Source organism: Aphidius gifuensis, linkage group LG3 (genome assembly GCF_014905175.1).
Source record: "Aphidius gifuensis isolate YNYX2018 linkage group LG3, ASM1490517v1, whole genome shotgun sequence".
In the NCBI taxonomy this organism is placed as follows: Eukaryota; Metazoa; Arthropoda; class Insecta; order Hymenoptera; family Braconidae; genus Aphidius; species Aphidius gifuensis.
Genome location: NC_057790.1, coordinates 2047434 through 2062367, shown reverse-complemented (window position 1 = coordinate 2062367; position 14934 = coordinate 2047434). Strand labels below are relative to the sequence as shown.

The window sequence follows — 14934 nt, the reverse complement described above, 5'->3', positions numbered from 1 at the left end:
AATTATCGTGAGGAAATTCTCGTATCGTCTCGCCATATCGTCACGATAAAAATTTGGATTATCGTATCATCTATCGTGATTATCGTCTATCGCGGCAACATTAAATCCATTTGATTGTGATAATAAAAAATCAAACAAATAAAAAATTATAAAGAAAGAAAATATTTTATTTTAAAAACAATACAATGATAATTAAAATTTACATAGATATTATTGATAAAATAATATTTTTATTTCATATATACACATGTACCTATATGTATACGTAAACATATAGGGCAAAAATTTTCATTGTCAATGATAATAAAAGTCTGATAATTTTTTATCAGCTAATGCTAATAAGTAATATTTCAATGATGAAATAAAAAATTTTAATGATGATTTCGTCTATTAATTTAACGGAATTAATAATTTGATATGATATATTGAATCCAGGCATTGTAGAATGGATATATTTGTGTAAAGATAGTTGATTTAGATTTGATTCCAAAAAGTACAGAAATAATTCCAACCAATTTTCTCTGACGAATCATTCCACCACCACCGTTACCCTTGACAATAAAAATAAAAAAAATTATTATTATTATTATTATACACTTATGTCTTATTGTTTTTATAAATTTAATATATAAATTATATTTAAGTTATATTTACCAAAGTGATATCCGCACTTTTTACTGTTGGAGTTGCACACCTTTGAGATACACTGATTTCTATACCTTTAAAATGTTCCATACAAAAAACTATATCATCAATTTGTAGTCTGAGTTGCTGAAGTTGCCAGCCATGTCTAACTGTTGAAATTGAATCATGTCTCCAACCACAAATTCTCACAATTGTTCCTGGTAATAGTATAGATCCCGCCAGTGCAACAGAGTCACGTGTTTCTCCATTCAAAATTATTGGTGTTTCAAGCTGTTGATAAATATATACATCTATTATATATTTTAAAAAATATTAACATAAAGAATAATTGGTTTATAATAAAACAAACTGTTAATATTGCAATGTCATTTTTCCAAAATAACTTTGGCGAATATTCAGGATGATAAATAATATATTTAACATTGTGATATGTTCCTGTATTGGTGGTTTCATCTCTTCTGTTACCTGTTCCAGCTAAAACTTTTAGATTTCCTGTAACTACATTGAGATCAAGCACAATACAATTTGCAGCAGTGAGAACATGATTACTTGAAATAATACTTCCTCCACATATGTGATGTTCAGAATATTGCACACTAACGTGATGAGGAAATTCTCCGATATTTGCTGCCTTGCCCTTAAAAATTTTACTCATTCTTTTACAATCACAAGCTAAAAAATTAAATAAATATTTATTATAATATTTTAATATATTGACAAGGTTTTAATATTTGTTAAACAACACTTACCAGTCATGATGCCCAGTATAATTAACACAATAAATTTGATCATTTTATTTTTTTTTATTTTTTTTTTTCTTAACACGTCTGAGAATCAGTACTTACTTCATCTGATGAAGTTTTTAAAATAAATCAAATAGCGCTGTTCAAACTTGTACGAGTGGAAAAAAAAAAATTCGTAAGTGTTTGAACTAGTCATAAATACTTAAATCATAAAATTATAGCCGTAATGAATTTCGTTTTTTTTTTTTAATTGAATAAAGCTTATAAAAAAAATATGATACTAAAAATTTTGTAAACTATTTTATCATGTTTTAAATAAATTTACACAAATAAATCATAAAAGATTTTTTCAATTTTAATGATAAGTAACTCGGAATAATTTTTTTAAATTAATTTCTATGCAAGTAATTTATATTTAATCTTTTTGCTATATTCAAAATTGGAGAATTTTAAAAAAGAAAAAAAAAAACATGGATTATAATATTATTAGTTATTTTTAATTTTTAATAATTTGTCAAATCAATCATACATTCGTATCTTTTAAATAGTCATAAATATAAAATACGTTTGTTATCTTTTCATTTAGATTTTAGACAATGTTTGTTCCAAGTGATAATTTTTTTTTAAATTCATGAATAAATAACTTGGTTCTAAGTTAAATTTTGAGTAACAATTTTAATTTTTATATCTTACGATTTAATTACTCACACGTGTGTTTACTTGATATTATTATATTTACGTTTTCAAATAATGGCATTGTCAATTAAACAAAAATTATTTAGAAAAAAAAAAATCGCATTCCTTATTCCACTGAAGAAATAAATTTAAATAAATATTATTATATAAAGAAGATACGTAAATCTTTATAAATAATAATAAAAAAAAAAAAAAAACTGATTAAAGGCGTGTCTTGAACCACGATTGTGCTATCTAATTACGACTTTTATTACAATATAAAAATAAATACAATATTAATTTCTATTTATTGTTAAATATTTTAATATTAAATAAATAAAATTCATTGTAATAATATATATTTTAAATATAAAATTTCATAAAATCATAATTTTTCTTTTTTTCTTTAATGATTTTTATTATTATCATTATTTTATTTAAACTTTATTATAATTTTGTTAACGTTGACTTGGCAAATTGCTGTTAATTTTTGTCTCGACCCCCGCGAATGAATTACCATAAATATCGTTGCCAAAGTGGCCACCAAGAATATACATATGTTATAGGTGGAAAGTGCGTTGAAACAATTTAAAAATTTTAAAAAATTTCAGTTAAATAAAAAAATAAATAAATTAAATAAAAAAGAAAACAAGTAAATGTATATTTTATCAGTAAATTTTAATCATATATATAAATTTTCTTTTATGTGTAATTGAAATATATTTGTTGGTTGTAAAAAAAAAAAAAAAAAAATTTACATTGAAATATATTATTGATTGATGCGAGGTATATTTTTTTTTTTATCGCAAAATCTCAACAACAAAAAATATATATACGCCTGCATCTTCCACGCCTCAAAAAAATTTTAAATTATTATTTATATTATTTATTATTATTTCATTATGAATCTATTGAATTAATTGGGCTGTGTGTGTGTGTATGTATTGGTCACCGAAACGAATGCAAAAGAGGCGCCACACGACTTGGCGCAATATGCGACTTGGATCCTTGGATCAGGATAATTTGTTCAAGATGGGTCATTACCAGACCGGGCCAGATTTTTAGTTTTGTTATTTTATTTTAGTTTTTTTTCATGATTATTGTTATTTTTATTTTTGCTGGTATTTTTTATTATTTTTAATGTTTTTTTTCTTTCCCCGTTTTCATTACTTGTTGTTCGTTTTTTTTTTATTATTTTTTAAAGTTGAAACTGTGCAGTGTGGCGCCGGGAGGGACGTGAGGTGAAAGCGAGGCCCAAGTTGACCCCATCATGAACCCTGCCTGTCAAAATAACCGCGCTTCACGCTCTCTGCAAGGCCCGCATTGGCTTTCGGTATAATTTTTACCGTCAAAAAATTTTCATCGAAACGTTATATGCATTTTTTTTTTTTACATTTTATACTTCAGTTTATTTAAGTATGCCTGTTTATATGTACATGCATATATATATTAGCATATAAGACGTAAATCAAATCACACTGAATGAATAAAATTTAATTAATTTACCCACTGGTATATTCAATCAGTAATATTTGGCATTAACACACAGTGTACATATACAATACACATGAAATAAATAAATGTATTTAATTAATCAAATTTTGACAATAATATTTTTGATAAATTTTTTTATAAAACCGTCAATTATATATATACTTGATGCACAATAATAATAAAAATAAATAAATGGCTTTAATTGGATGTATCGATGTTTTTTAAATTTTTTATATTTATTTATATATTTATTTTTTAGTTGAAGGCCAAAGACGTTAATTCGTAATGTATCGACGTGCGTGGCTAACAGCCCACGCATGCATTTAAGCCCGTTGGCTAAAATCAGCGAGTTGTGCGAAGAAAAATTTTTAAACCGAGAATTAAAATAAGGGAAGGAGGCATGAAACCATCGAAGAGGCGTTGTCCAAGACTTCATGCCGTATGTATAAATTCGACATTTACGCGTGCTTACTTTTATACATGTACATTGTAAGCTCAACAAACGCAAATTATATTGTGGAGTTTTTTTGTTCATATTATTTTTAATGAAATGAATAATATTTCTTCAAACATTTACAAATATGTATTTTAAATGCTTGGATAAATAAATTTTTGTTGTGGTCTTTTTTTATTTTTTCTAAATTTTTTTTACAAGCGACAGGTTGTTAGGGTGATATACGTGCGTCAACAAACACATGTTTAGTATACCACAAGTTGTTTCACGTGGGTTGAATATGTGAGGTCAGAGTTTATATTTATATATACAGAATAAATTTTTCATTCTGATGACGAAAAAAAAAATAATATAAAAATTTTAATTTATAATAGATACTACTGGTGATGTAAACTTTGTTAATGTGATTTAATTCTCGCACTATTACTATGTGTGTTGTATACTGTTTGAATAAATATTATTGTGTTGACACCTGTATCATGAATGCCGGAAGTCCAAAAGTATAAATGATTTTTTTTATAAAATACCAACACAATTTGGATGAATGAGAAATACATAAACATCAATTTATATAATGGTATTTTAAGATCTTATAAGGTCTCTTGAATTCATGTTGTTCGCACGTGTTTAAATTCAATTGCTCTTTGGGAAGAGACACCACCACCACGTTTTTCAATATGTATATGAGAAACATCCTGAGTTTTTTTTTCTACTTGTTTTTTTATATATTTACTTGGTTTTTTTTTTTTTTTTTCTTTACTTTCTATCTCAATTCATCCACTACAGCATCCTCTTCCGGTGTCCTCCGAAGATTGTTCAGGTGCTGATCACACATATATATATAAGTACCCAATGTACAAAGAATTGGAAAAAAAAAAAATTAATAAAACATTTTTTTTCTATATAAAAGAAATAAACCTTTTTTATACTATAATATTTTTTTTTTTTATTATAAAAAGAACAGTTGTCATTGATAATAATTGTGAGAGTGAGATTGACAAAAATTTATTTTCGAGAGATTTAAAATTATAAATTTAATTTGTCGTTTATATGGGCAATTTTTATGAAAAAAAAAAAATTTATATAATTTGTTTTTTTTTTTTTTGTAGTTTTATCTGTGAAACATTTTTTAAAAAACGCGCATGAATTTAATACTATAGGCTTTGCCTACGTAAAATGTAAAAATAATTAATACAGAAGTTTAAAAAGACCAAAAATTAATTGCGTGAGGGCAAATACTTCCAAGCATAGAAAAAGTGGAGGAGTTTGAACCTTACTTGTTCTATGCAAGGAGGTATTTGCCTTAAAATTATTAACAACCTACAATCTATGATTGATCCGAGACATTCTCAGGGCTTAGTAAATTTCAACCTGTTTTACCTTTTTATCATATGGGCTTGAACTGAAGACTTCCAGCACGGTAGGCACGGTGCTTACCAACTCAACCACAAGAGCATCACGCGATATTACATGGTTTAATATGGAAATATAAATGTAATAAAGTACTAAAACCATATTGTTCACCAAATAAATTAACTAAACTCGAAATCTTATGTATTAAAATAATATTTTTCAGTGCTCAGACAAGTTTTGTATCTACAAAGTTTAAAAATAATTTAATAACTATAGTTAGATAAATTGTTTGTCAATTAATTAACACACTTGTCTAAATAAAAACTCCCACAATATTTTTGCGAATAAAATTATAAATATGTTAACAACATACATAAATACAAAATAATTTTCTTCAAACAATTTTTTGTTTATCCTTATTTTTATAGGCCTATAATAATTATTATAAATATATATCGCATTGATATTTTTTTTTTTTTTTTATTATCAAGTAAAATTAAAAGTTGAAATATATTTATTTATATAATATAACGATTTAAACAGGCGTGTCTGAACGATGAAACGAAAAATATCGTCAATTAAAAACGCATGATCATACAATTCTTGAGAATATAAAAATAAAAAAATTTTTTTAGCTTGATTTTTTTTTTATTCATCACTCGAGACATCTTCATAAACTCTTGGAATCAACTCAACTCTTTGAGAATATATTTTTTTATTATTTTCTTGGCATCATCAAATCAATGATCTTTATTTTTATTTTTTTTTTTTTCAACGGTATGCGGGAAGCGTAGCAAAAGCTATGGTATCCAATGGGCGTCCCAAATTCGATGACAGGTTTCATTGTTACTGGTTCTTCAAGGATCGCGCATAAAATTCCAATAGCTAGTATATATTTTAGACTATACGTAATACAGCCACAAATACATTAACAATATAAACTCACTCAATTATGTATTAACCAAGGCGTGAAAAAAAAAATATATATATATAATATAAAAAAACAAGAAGAAATGATCTAGAGGAAAAATAAAAAAAAAAACAATATACCTTGGCGTGACGTAAACATCCAATGGGAAGAGTATCGATACGAATTGATTATCATCGCGTGTTTATAAACTCGTTACGCTTCGTTTACAACATTGATTATTGTTTTGAATTCACTGTGTTTAGACATTAACCTCTCGGTACTCTTGGTAATCATAATAATATTAAATTGCAATATACACTGATCCAGTGAATTAATATTTATATGCATATATGAAAAATATATAAAACTTGATTGAGAATCAATTTATCAATTAAATGTTTATTATTGAGACAAGAAGAGCAACAATATTATTCTTGTGTATTAAATTTCGTGATTAACTCCACCCTTCATTAAGTTGTTGTTGATGTTGTATATGCTTGGCTGATTTTTTGTTTTTATTTTTTTCAAATTTTTTTACGTCTACATGGTGTGGCAATCTATTTTATGTAACACAGTTGAGCAAAGTGAGCTATTATGTTAGCATCAAAGTCATCGAAGACGTAAAAAATTTATTGAAACTCAATCTTTTAATTTTTCTAAATTCATTTTGTATTGTTTTAACTTTTTTATTATTTTTTTTGATTACACAGATATTTTATAACACGACTATGTTATTATTATATACATTGATGTATATATAATCTATTTGAACTTGCACCTTGCACAAATAATAAATAACAAAAATATCATCTATATATTTCGAAGAAAAAAAATATATATAAAAACATTCAATTGTGGCTATTCAAAGATAACCTCTGGCAGATGCAAATTAATTTTTGTTATTTAATTTTAGATAGAAAAAAAAAAATAGAAAGTCACGATAAGTCATATTTCTAAACATTTGTAAATACCTGATATTAACAAATTCGATTAACTGAAAATTCTTGATAATTTTATATTTTCATAAATAAAAAAAAAAAAGAAAACTAATGATGGAGCATCGAATATAAATGTCGCAAGACTAAAGAAATCATAAGAGGCGTTATTCAGTGGTTTATAAAGAAAATAGATTGAATACTACTTGCTGATGATGAAATAAAAAGTGCAAGTAAATTTACAAATTAAAAGAGAGTAAAAGAATCAAATAAAAGATATAATAAAATGAAAACAAAAATATATATATAATATATATAAAGAGTTGAGCGTAACCGGGACTGATGATGGCAAACAGTAAACGCCCCAAATCGTAATTGTGGCTTCTCTGTAATTTTCGATGGGCGTTACGACTATCGCTCGACAGAAATAAACTCACCGAATGATGCGGTAATGTTTTGGCAATTCTTCGAGGTGGTGTAGGTCACGATTTACACAAGAATGATACCAATGAGTTAATATCGAATCATCTTGAAGAAATTTCATAATTTTCCATTTTTTTTTCCTTTCAATCTCTCTCTATTTTTTTTTTTTTTTTTTATTAATTTAAAATGATAAACTGCAAAGCGTGAGATGAGTATGACTTATTGATAAATACAATTTGAAAAAAAAAAGAGAAAAAAGAATCAAGTAAATAAAAATTAGCAAACTTGTTGATGATGATGATTGACCCCATCTGTCGTATTAATGACCTTGTATATATTATAAAGCCCAGAAATAAAATTCAATCAAGAATGCATAATCGCATAATTTGTTTTTTTATTTTTTACTGAGGCTTCAAATAACGAAAAAAAAAAAAAAAAAATCCTTAAAGTAGCGAGTAAAGTGATGAGGCGTGGTCGATCATCGAGTAGCTCAAAAGAAATTCAATGGCTTCGATTCGGTATTACACGTGAAGGATTACCAACCCTTCAATCTGTCTATATAACACTTGTTGAATATCTCAATTTAAACGTAAACATTATTTAAATCAATCAAAATATATATAATTATAATTTAAAATATTTAAAATATTTTTATATTGATCGATGTGTGCTGCAGCTTGTCTGATAAATCAAAGGATAATGGAAATTAGTTTTTTTTTTTTCTAAAATATATATTTTTCATCACGTATGTGCCTTTTATATATATATTACAAGGAAACGATTGAGACTTTATATACTGATGTAATTAGATTCAATATATTCAGTATCGTGAAATAATAATTTTACAAAAAAAAATGTTTATTTCTTTTTTGCAACTTACTTGCAACTACTCTACTCAAAGATCATTTCTCAGTCAAGGCACGCACAAAAATTCTCAGTGCACGCATGTGAAAAGGTTCTATAAGTATCCCTTATATTAAATGCGCTATGTTCTGCCTCGATTTTGCCGCCGTACAGTCAGTTACACTGTGATGCACTTGGATTCAGCATGGCAGATTGTATCGTCAGTGTCTTTACGACATTACGCCTCTTTCTTATTTTTTTATTTAATTTTTTTTTTTATTATCTCTATTTCTTGATATTCTTTCGTGCTTTTTTTTTTTTAATCATTTATTTTTTTTCTTCACCTTCTTGGCTTTATTTTTCTTCACCTCAAGACGCGGATATATATACGAACATGCCACAGGGTTTAAAAATTCCACTAATACGCGCCGGCTCCTTTTTGGGCTCGTGTTGCATTTTATTATCCTTCGTACACATCGTTCTCTTCTCGTCAGCAATGTTATTTTTTTTTTTTTTTTACTTTTTTCATTCCTTCTTATCCACCAAGAATTTGTGGGATTTCACACGAAAAAAAAATAAAATCTTCAACTGTCAAACTCATCATTTTGAGTTTATTAAGTTGTTTTGAGATTTATCCTCAAAGCATGTATATAATTTTCAAATTGTTTAACTGCACTGAGAAATTACACGATCAAGTTAAAATACACAAAAATTTAAAATAATAATAATCAAATGAAAAAATAAAAATAATAAAAAACACAGTGGTAATAATTTATGATTAAAAATTTCTCCACAAAATATTTAACTAAAAGAAATTCAAACATATTATAAAAAAATAAATATACAAAATTTTTATCATGTATTGTATAAGAAATGAAATTTTTAACCTAATGGTCCATCACTTTGGTGTTTTTTTTATTTTTTAAATATTTTTTTTTAATCCACCTACTTGGACTTAATTTTAAATTTAGCAAACCGGATACAATTCTTGGGGTTTCACATGTTAATGCATGGCATAAACTCTGTTCATCGATATAGCATATTTGAGTGAGCTAACCTCTACTCCCTATGATTATTATTTTAATTTTGTATTTTTTATTTTTTTTTATTTACAATTCATTGTGTTGTGTATGAACAAGTGCACCTGCTGCACCTTAGCTCGGTTGACCAAGAGGTGTCGGCCAAGGTCTAGTGACCTCGCTTCCTTCCTGCTGATATATACGTGTATGTATTTATCAACATACATATATAAACAGTAAATTTTCATACACATATTATATACCTGATACAAAGTGTGCATGCCAACTTCACATAGCTGCTGATATATAGATAGATTCCTTTATATATTTTTTAAGTATTATGTTGCGTCACCTGCAAGTTGAAAGCGACAGGCTGATCACTTCCTCTCATTCACTATATATACCCTTTTTCCGGACGAACAAATCAACCCCTAGTTGCAGGAAAAAAAAAAACAAAAAAAAGCTTTCTTATCCGTATGTTTCCAGCCATGACAATTTTGCCCCATACGGAGATAATAAGTAGCCAAAGGGGGCAAATATTTCCGTGACAGGTGAGCCACTACCTCCCTCGGAATTTATATTTTTTTTTATTGTATATTTATCTACACTAATGACGTAAAAAATAAAACGACTTTTTCAATTCACCCAAATTCAAAAATTAAAAAATTAAAATGATTATTTATTAAGCTTTATATACAGGTTTTCACAAAAAATTTGACATCTGACCTCGCGACACTACTTTCTTCAAGTGGCGCCAAGAATAAAAAATATATATAAAAAAAAAAAAAAGTGCAAGTGAAAGACACACGAAAACATTTGTGTTACGTGTAAATTTTGTAAACCGCTATTATACATAAATATACAACTTAAATTCTCATGTGAAAAGTAATCCTCCAAGTTATACTGCAGATAATAATCATGCCAACAATGCACAACTTGCAATGCTGGACAATAATGTATTTATCGGGTGTTACGTTGTCGAAATATATAAAAATAATAATAATAATCAGAGAAAAATAAACAAACGTAAGAATATATAATAAAAAAAAGCTAAAGTAAAAGCTTGAATGTGTGAAAATAAAAAAATAAAAAAAAGTGTGAGTGTGGGTCTCGATTACGTCGCGTTCGTTTGCGAGGACAATCAATAATGATATCGATCTACACCGTAGATCATTCTTTCTACCCTCGTATATATACACACAACAGAAAAAAGAAAGTTTGGCCCTTCAAAAACTACCACAACTTCCAAACAAACAAATATTAAAATACGATAAATGATAAAAATATTGTGTCATGTAAAAATTAATGTTTTTTTTTTTTTTAAATAATCATAAAAAGATTAAGCAATCGTCAATCGATCATTATTATTATTATTACATATTAAATATAATTATTATTTTTATTTAATTTTTCCAACAATGCGCATATAAATGCCAAGCCAATCTCAAGAATTTATATATGTATATCGATGAGCTCAAGAAGGACGAAACCCTGCAGTGAAATAACGAAAGAAAAAAAAAAAAAAACAAACAAATAAGATAAGTAATAATAATACACAAAAGAATGTCCGGACTGCACGGTGCAATGCTGATCCGATTTGATCGCAAACAGATTCGTGAAAGTATTAAAAAAATTCAAAACTAAAAGTAAAAAAAATAAATGAAAAGCTTAAATAATATATAAATATATAAAAAAATAAATATTAAAACAAAGAAACAAAAGAACACAGAAGCAAAAATGAAGGAGGTAAAGGTAGACATGCTTACCGATTGCTAATCTCTATGGATCTGTGGTTCGCGACCCGAATAATAACACAATATATTTGTGTAATATAGTGAATGGTTGGCCACTCGGTTATATATATAAAAAGATGAATATCTTGGTTAACGTATACGTCTTCTTGAACTACCCGATATTTCCTACTGGTCTCGATGTTTTGCATTTGCGGGCATAAATACTTATTTCTACAACAGTTCGCAAGGTCACAGGCCACCTCAACGTAAACTTTATATAATATTTTATTTGTAATTTTATAAATATTTTATTAAATTTTATCAATAAATTATCATCATTAAAAAAAATTTTAAAGCAAAAAAATATCAGTCAATATATTGTCTTGATAAATCAAACAGCTGTAGTAATAATTCACGAAAAAAAAAAAAACATATAATAAAAAAAAGATAAATATATTTTTAAATTGCAGCATAAAAAAAAATATGTTAACAATTATTTTGTTCTATATTTATATATAAAATAATAATTTAAATGACGAGGTTTTTTTTTTATGTGTATAATAAAAATAAATAGAATTATGCAATGGATTTTTTGGAGTAAAGAAAAAAAAAGGAAAAATAATATGAAATCTTTGAATCTTGTGCAGTGATACTTGACGCCCAGAGTGGCGCCCGACCCCGCGTGCTTCTTCGTATACAAGATTTATTGTTAAACGTATAGTATACAAGTCTGAAAAATCCAAGCTTGGTCATCGAGGTCTTTCTTTTACTCTTTTTTATTTCTTTTTTTTATCATTTATTATTATTTTCACCCAACGGGTTCAGAATTCGGTGACACACGCAAACACTAAAGATTCAAATGTGAAACGAAAGATCGATGGACGTCCTCGATTTCTTCGACCCGCGTATTCGACCTTTTTCATTTTTATTTTTTTTCTTTTCTTTTCTTCATTTTTTGTATGAATATAATATACATCAAGCAATTCACTTATGCAACACGATACTGTTTTTTCGTGTATTGGTCATTTCTACCAGCTTGTTGACTTTGAAAAAAAATAAATATATATAATATTTTATGGTTATTTTCTGTTATTTAATTTATATTTATTATTTTTTACAAAAATTTTCTTTCTTTTCGTCAACAAACTATACGCAATGCAAAAAAAAAATAATTGAAATATCGTGACATGGTCATAGAGGTATACACAGTCATAACTCTGTCGACAAAAAAAAAAAAAGAAAACGAAACGAAGAAAAAAATAAATATAAAAAACACTTGAAATATAAAAGAAAGAATGATATTTCCAGGTAAATTTTGTGCCCAAGTGGAACACGTTGTTCCATCAATGGCAGACTGATGATCAATCAGCGGGGGTTCACGAATACCAACAACCCACAACTAGTTGACAAAAAAAAATAAAAAAAATACCTCGTTAAATCAGTCCACAACAGGTACAAAAGGTAAATTTTTTTTTCTTCTTTTAAATATTCAAAGAATAAAAAATAAATAAGCAATTGTATATATATAAAAAGCTTTTTAAAATTAAAAAAAAATGTTTCAAGTGAGTATTCAGAAGCATTGACCAGTTCGAAATTTCAAGTTAGACAAGTAAACTAAAATCACCTGCTACCAGTTGGTTTTTATTTTAGTCACCCCATATGTTGCCACATTGCAATATATATTTTTAAAACTCCCAAGACCTCCATTGCATGTATAGTAATTTTATTATTGCACCCATGAAGTTTCTAATTATATTTTTTCTCCTTTATACCCCGGGATACAAACTCTAACTAAAAAATAATTTCTATGCAATCTCTACTTGCCGCAAAAGAAATAAAGAAATCTTCAGAATAAACCCCCTTTATAGAAACATGTGTACTGGTATTTCACCTTTTTTTAAACTGTGATTGTCGTATATATATATATATATATATAATTGCCAAGTGTGTTCTCCATGTGTTTGATCACTATGGTCTTAAAAAAATATGTAGGTATTCACATGTGTATTTGGCACCAAGTTTAAGAATAAAAAACTTGTGGGAATCTTGAACAATTCAACACCAGTGCTATTTGTATATTTATTTTATATAATTTATTCGTACTCACGTTTTTTTGTTGATTACATTGAAGCTTCTATTATACAAATATACATGTGTAATGTATAATTATATGCTGATCATCATTTGAACCCTTAACTGGCATCTGAAACAAAATAATTATTATTATACATTAAATTTAAGCGGTAAATATTTAATTTCAAATATAACAAAATTTTAAAAAACACTTGTCGCTATAATTTTTTGTATATCAATGTATGTTTTATTTATTTTTTTTTTTGTCGTATGTATATTTTTTAAATATGAGATTCCCCTGTACTGATGACTGAGGATATGACAAGTACCCCCATCGTTGTTTATTATCAGGTATAGGGAAACGACTAAACAACCCCAATGAAACCTCTTTTAACGTACTTAAGCCCCCCTGCTGCGTATAGAAACTTACCAACGACTTTAACCAAGTTCTCACGCTGACCCTTTTTTTTGTATTTCAATTCATATATACATGGTTTTTTTTTTACACAACATAAAAATTGACGCTAAAATTACAGGTATCGTGTGACCAAGTCAAGTTTCCTCAATCCACAAGTTCACATGTCACAAATAAATTCTTCCTATTCAATTTTATGGGATTGCTATACATATGCTATTCACTTGTTGATTGGCCAGGTATTTTTAACCTGTTACTAAACACCCGATTGAGCCATGTGTTGTAATAAATCAAATTTCGTCAAATTATATTAAATATAGATTGAAAAAAAAAAAAAAAAGTCAAATTGACTGAGAAAAATTATTTTTCATTAGAACAATAATCATAAAAAATTGTTTGGGTATTTTTAATAATCTTGTTAATATGAAAAATTGAATGACAAATATTTTTAATAACAAAAATAAATATTCATCATTCAGAGCTACATATAGGGGTTCAAGAAGGTGATAAATTTTTTTTTTTTAAAAGGAAAAAATTTATAAATTTGACTCTAAAAGGTGCCCACCAAGAGATTTTTATTTTTTATTTTTCAATTCAATCTATCAGAGGGTATAAAAAGAATTCTGCTGGTGCTATTATTTCTATTATTTTGAGTTCAATGGGTGATTTCAATTGAAGCAACCTGCAGCTCAAAGACAACTTTTTTTTTTCAATAAAATATTTTCACAGAACTTTGTGTCGTATAATAAAAAAAAAAAAAACAACAATCAAAGTTTTTCCAATCGACGAATGACTGACTTTTTAAAAGGAAAACCAAGAAACCCGTATATACGGGTGTATTCACAATTCATTGATTCTAAAAAGACGAATGAATTTTAATATTTTAATATATCATCGATATATAAAATGCATTTTATACAATTCTATTTTATTTAATTTATATTTATTTATTTATTTTTTGATACACATCAACTGTTGAGTTAACATTTCCTTGGCAGGAAACAGTCGTCGACCCTCCGCGATCTCAGGTCAATCATATGCTAATTGCCAACCATTTGAAAAAATAAAAAAATAAATAAGAATATATATTTATATAAAACAAAAAAATGAAAAAAAAAGAGGTGACCACACATAGACACCAAGAAGGAGAATCACGTGCGACAGGTATAAAGTTTTAAGGTCTTTGAACCAAACCGCGACGCTTTGGATTATAATGCAG

The 14934-nt window shown here is 26.9% G+C and overlaps 1 protein-coding gene across 1 annotated transcript; it reads right to left on the bottom strand.

Moving 5' to 3' along the window:
• Nucleotides 1-404: 404 nt before the first annotated feature.
• Nucleotides 405-1401, bottom strand: LOC122853523 (trypsin zeta-like). Its single transcript, XM_044154024.1, has 4 exons — nucleotides 1395-1401; nucleotides 995-1317; nucleotides 655-915; nucleotides 405-551 (listed from the first exon to the last, which is right to left on the bottom strand). Exons 1-4 carry the CDS (start codon nucleotides 1399-1401, stop codon nucleotides 405-407), a joined length of 738 nt encoding a protein of 245 aa, XP_044009959.1.
• Between the last annotated feature and the right edge of the window lie 13533 nt (nucleotides 1402-14934).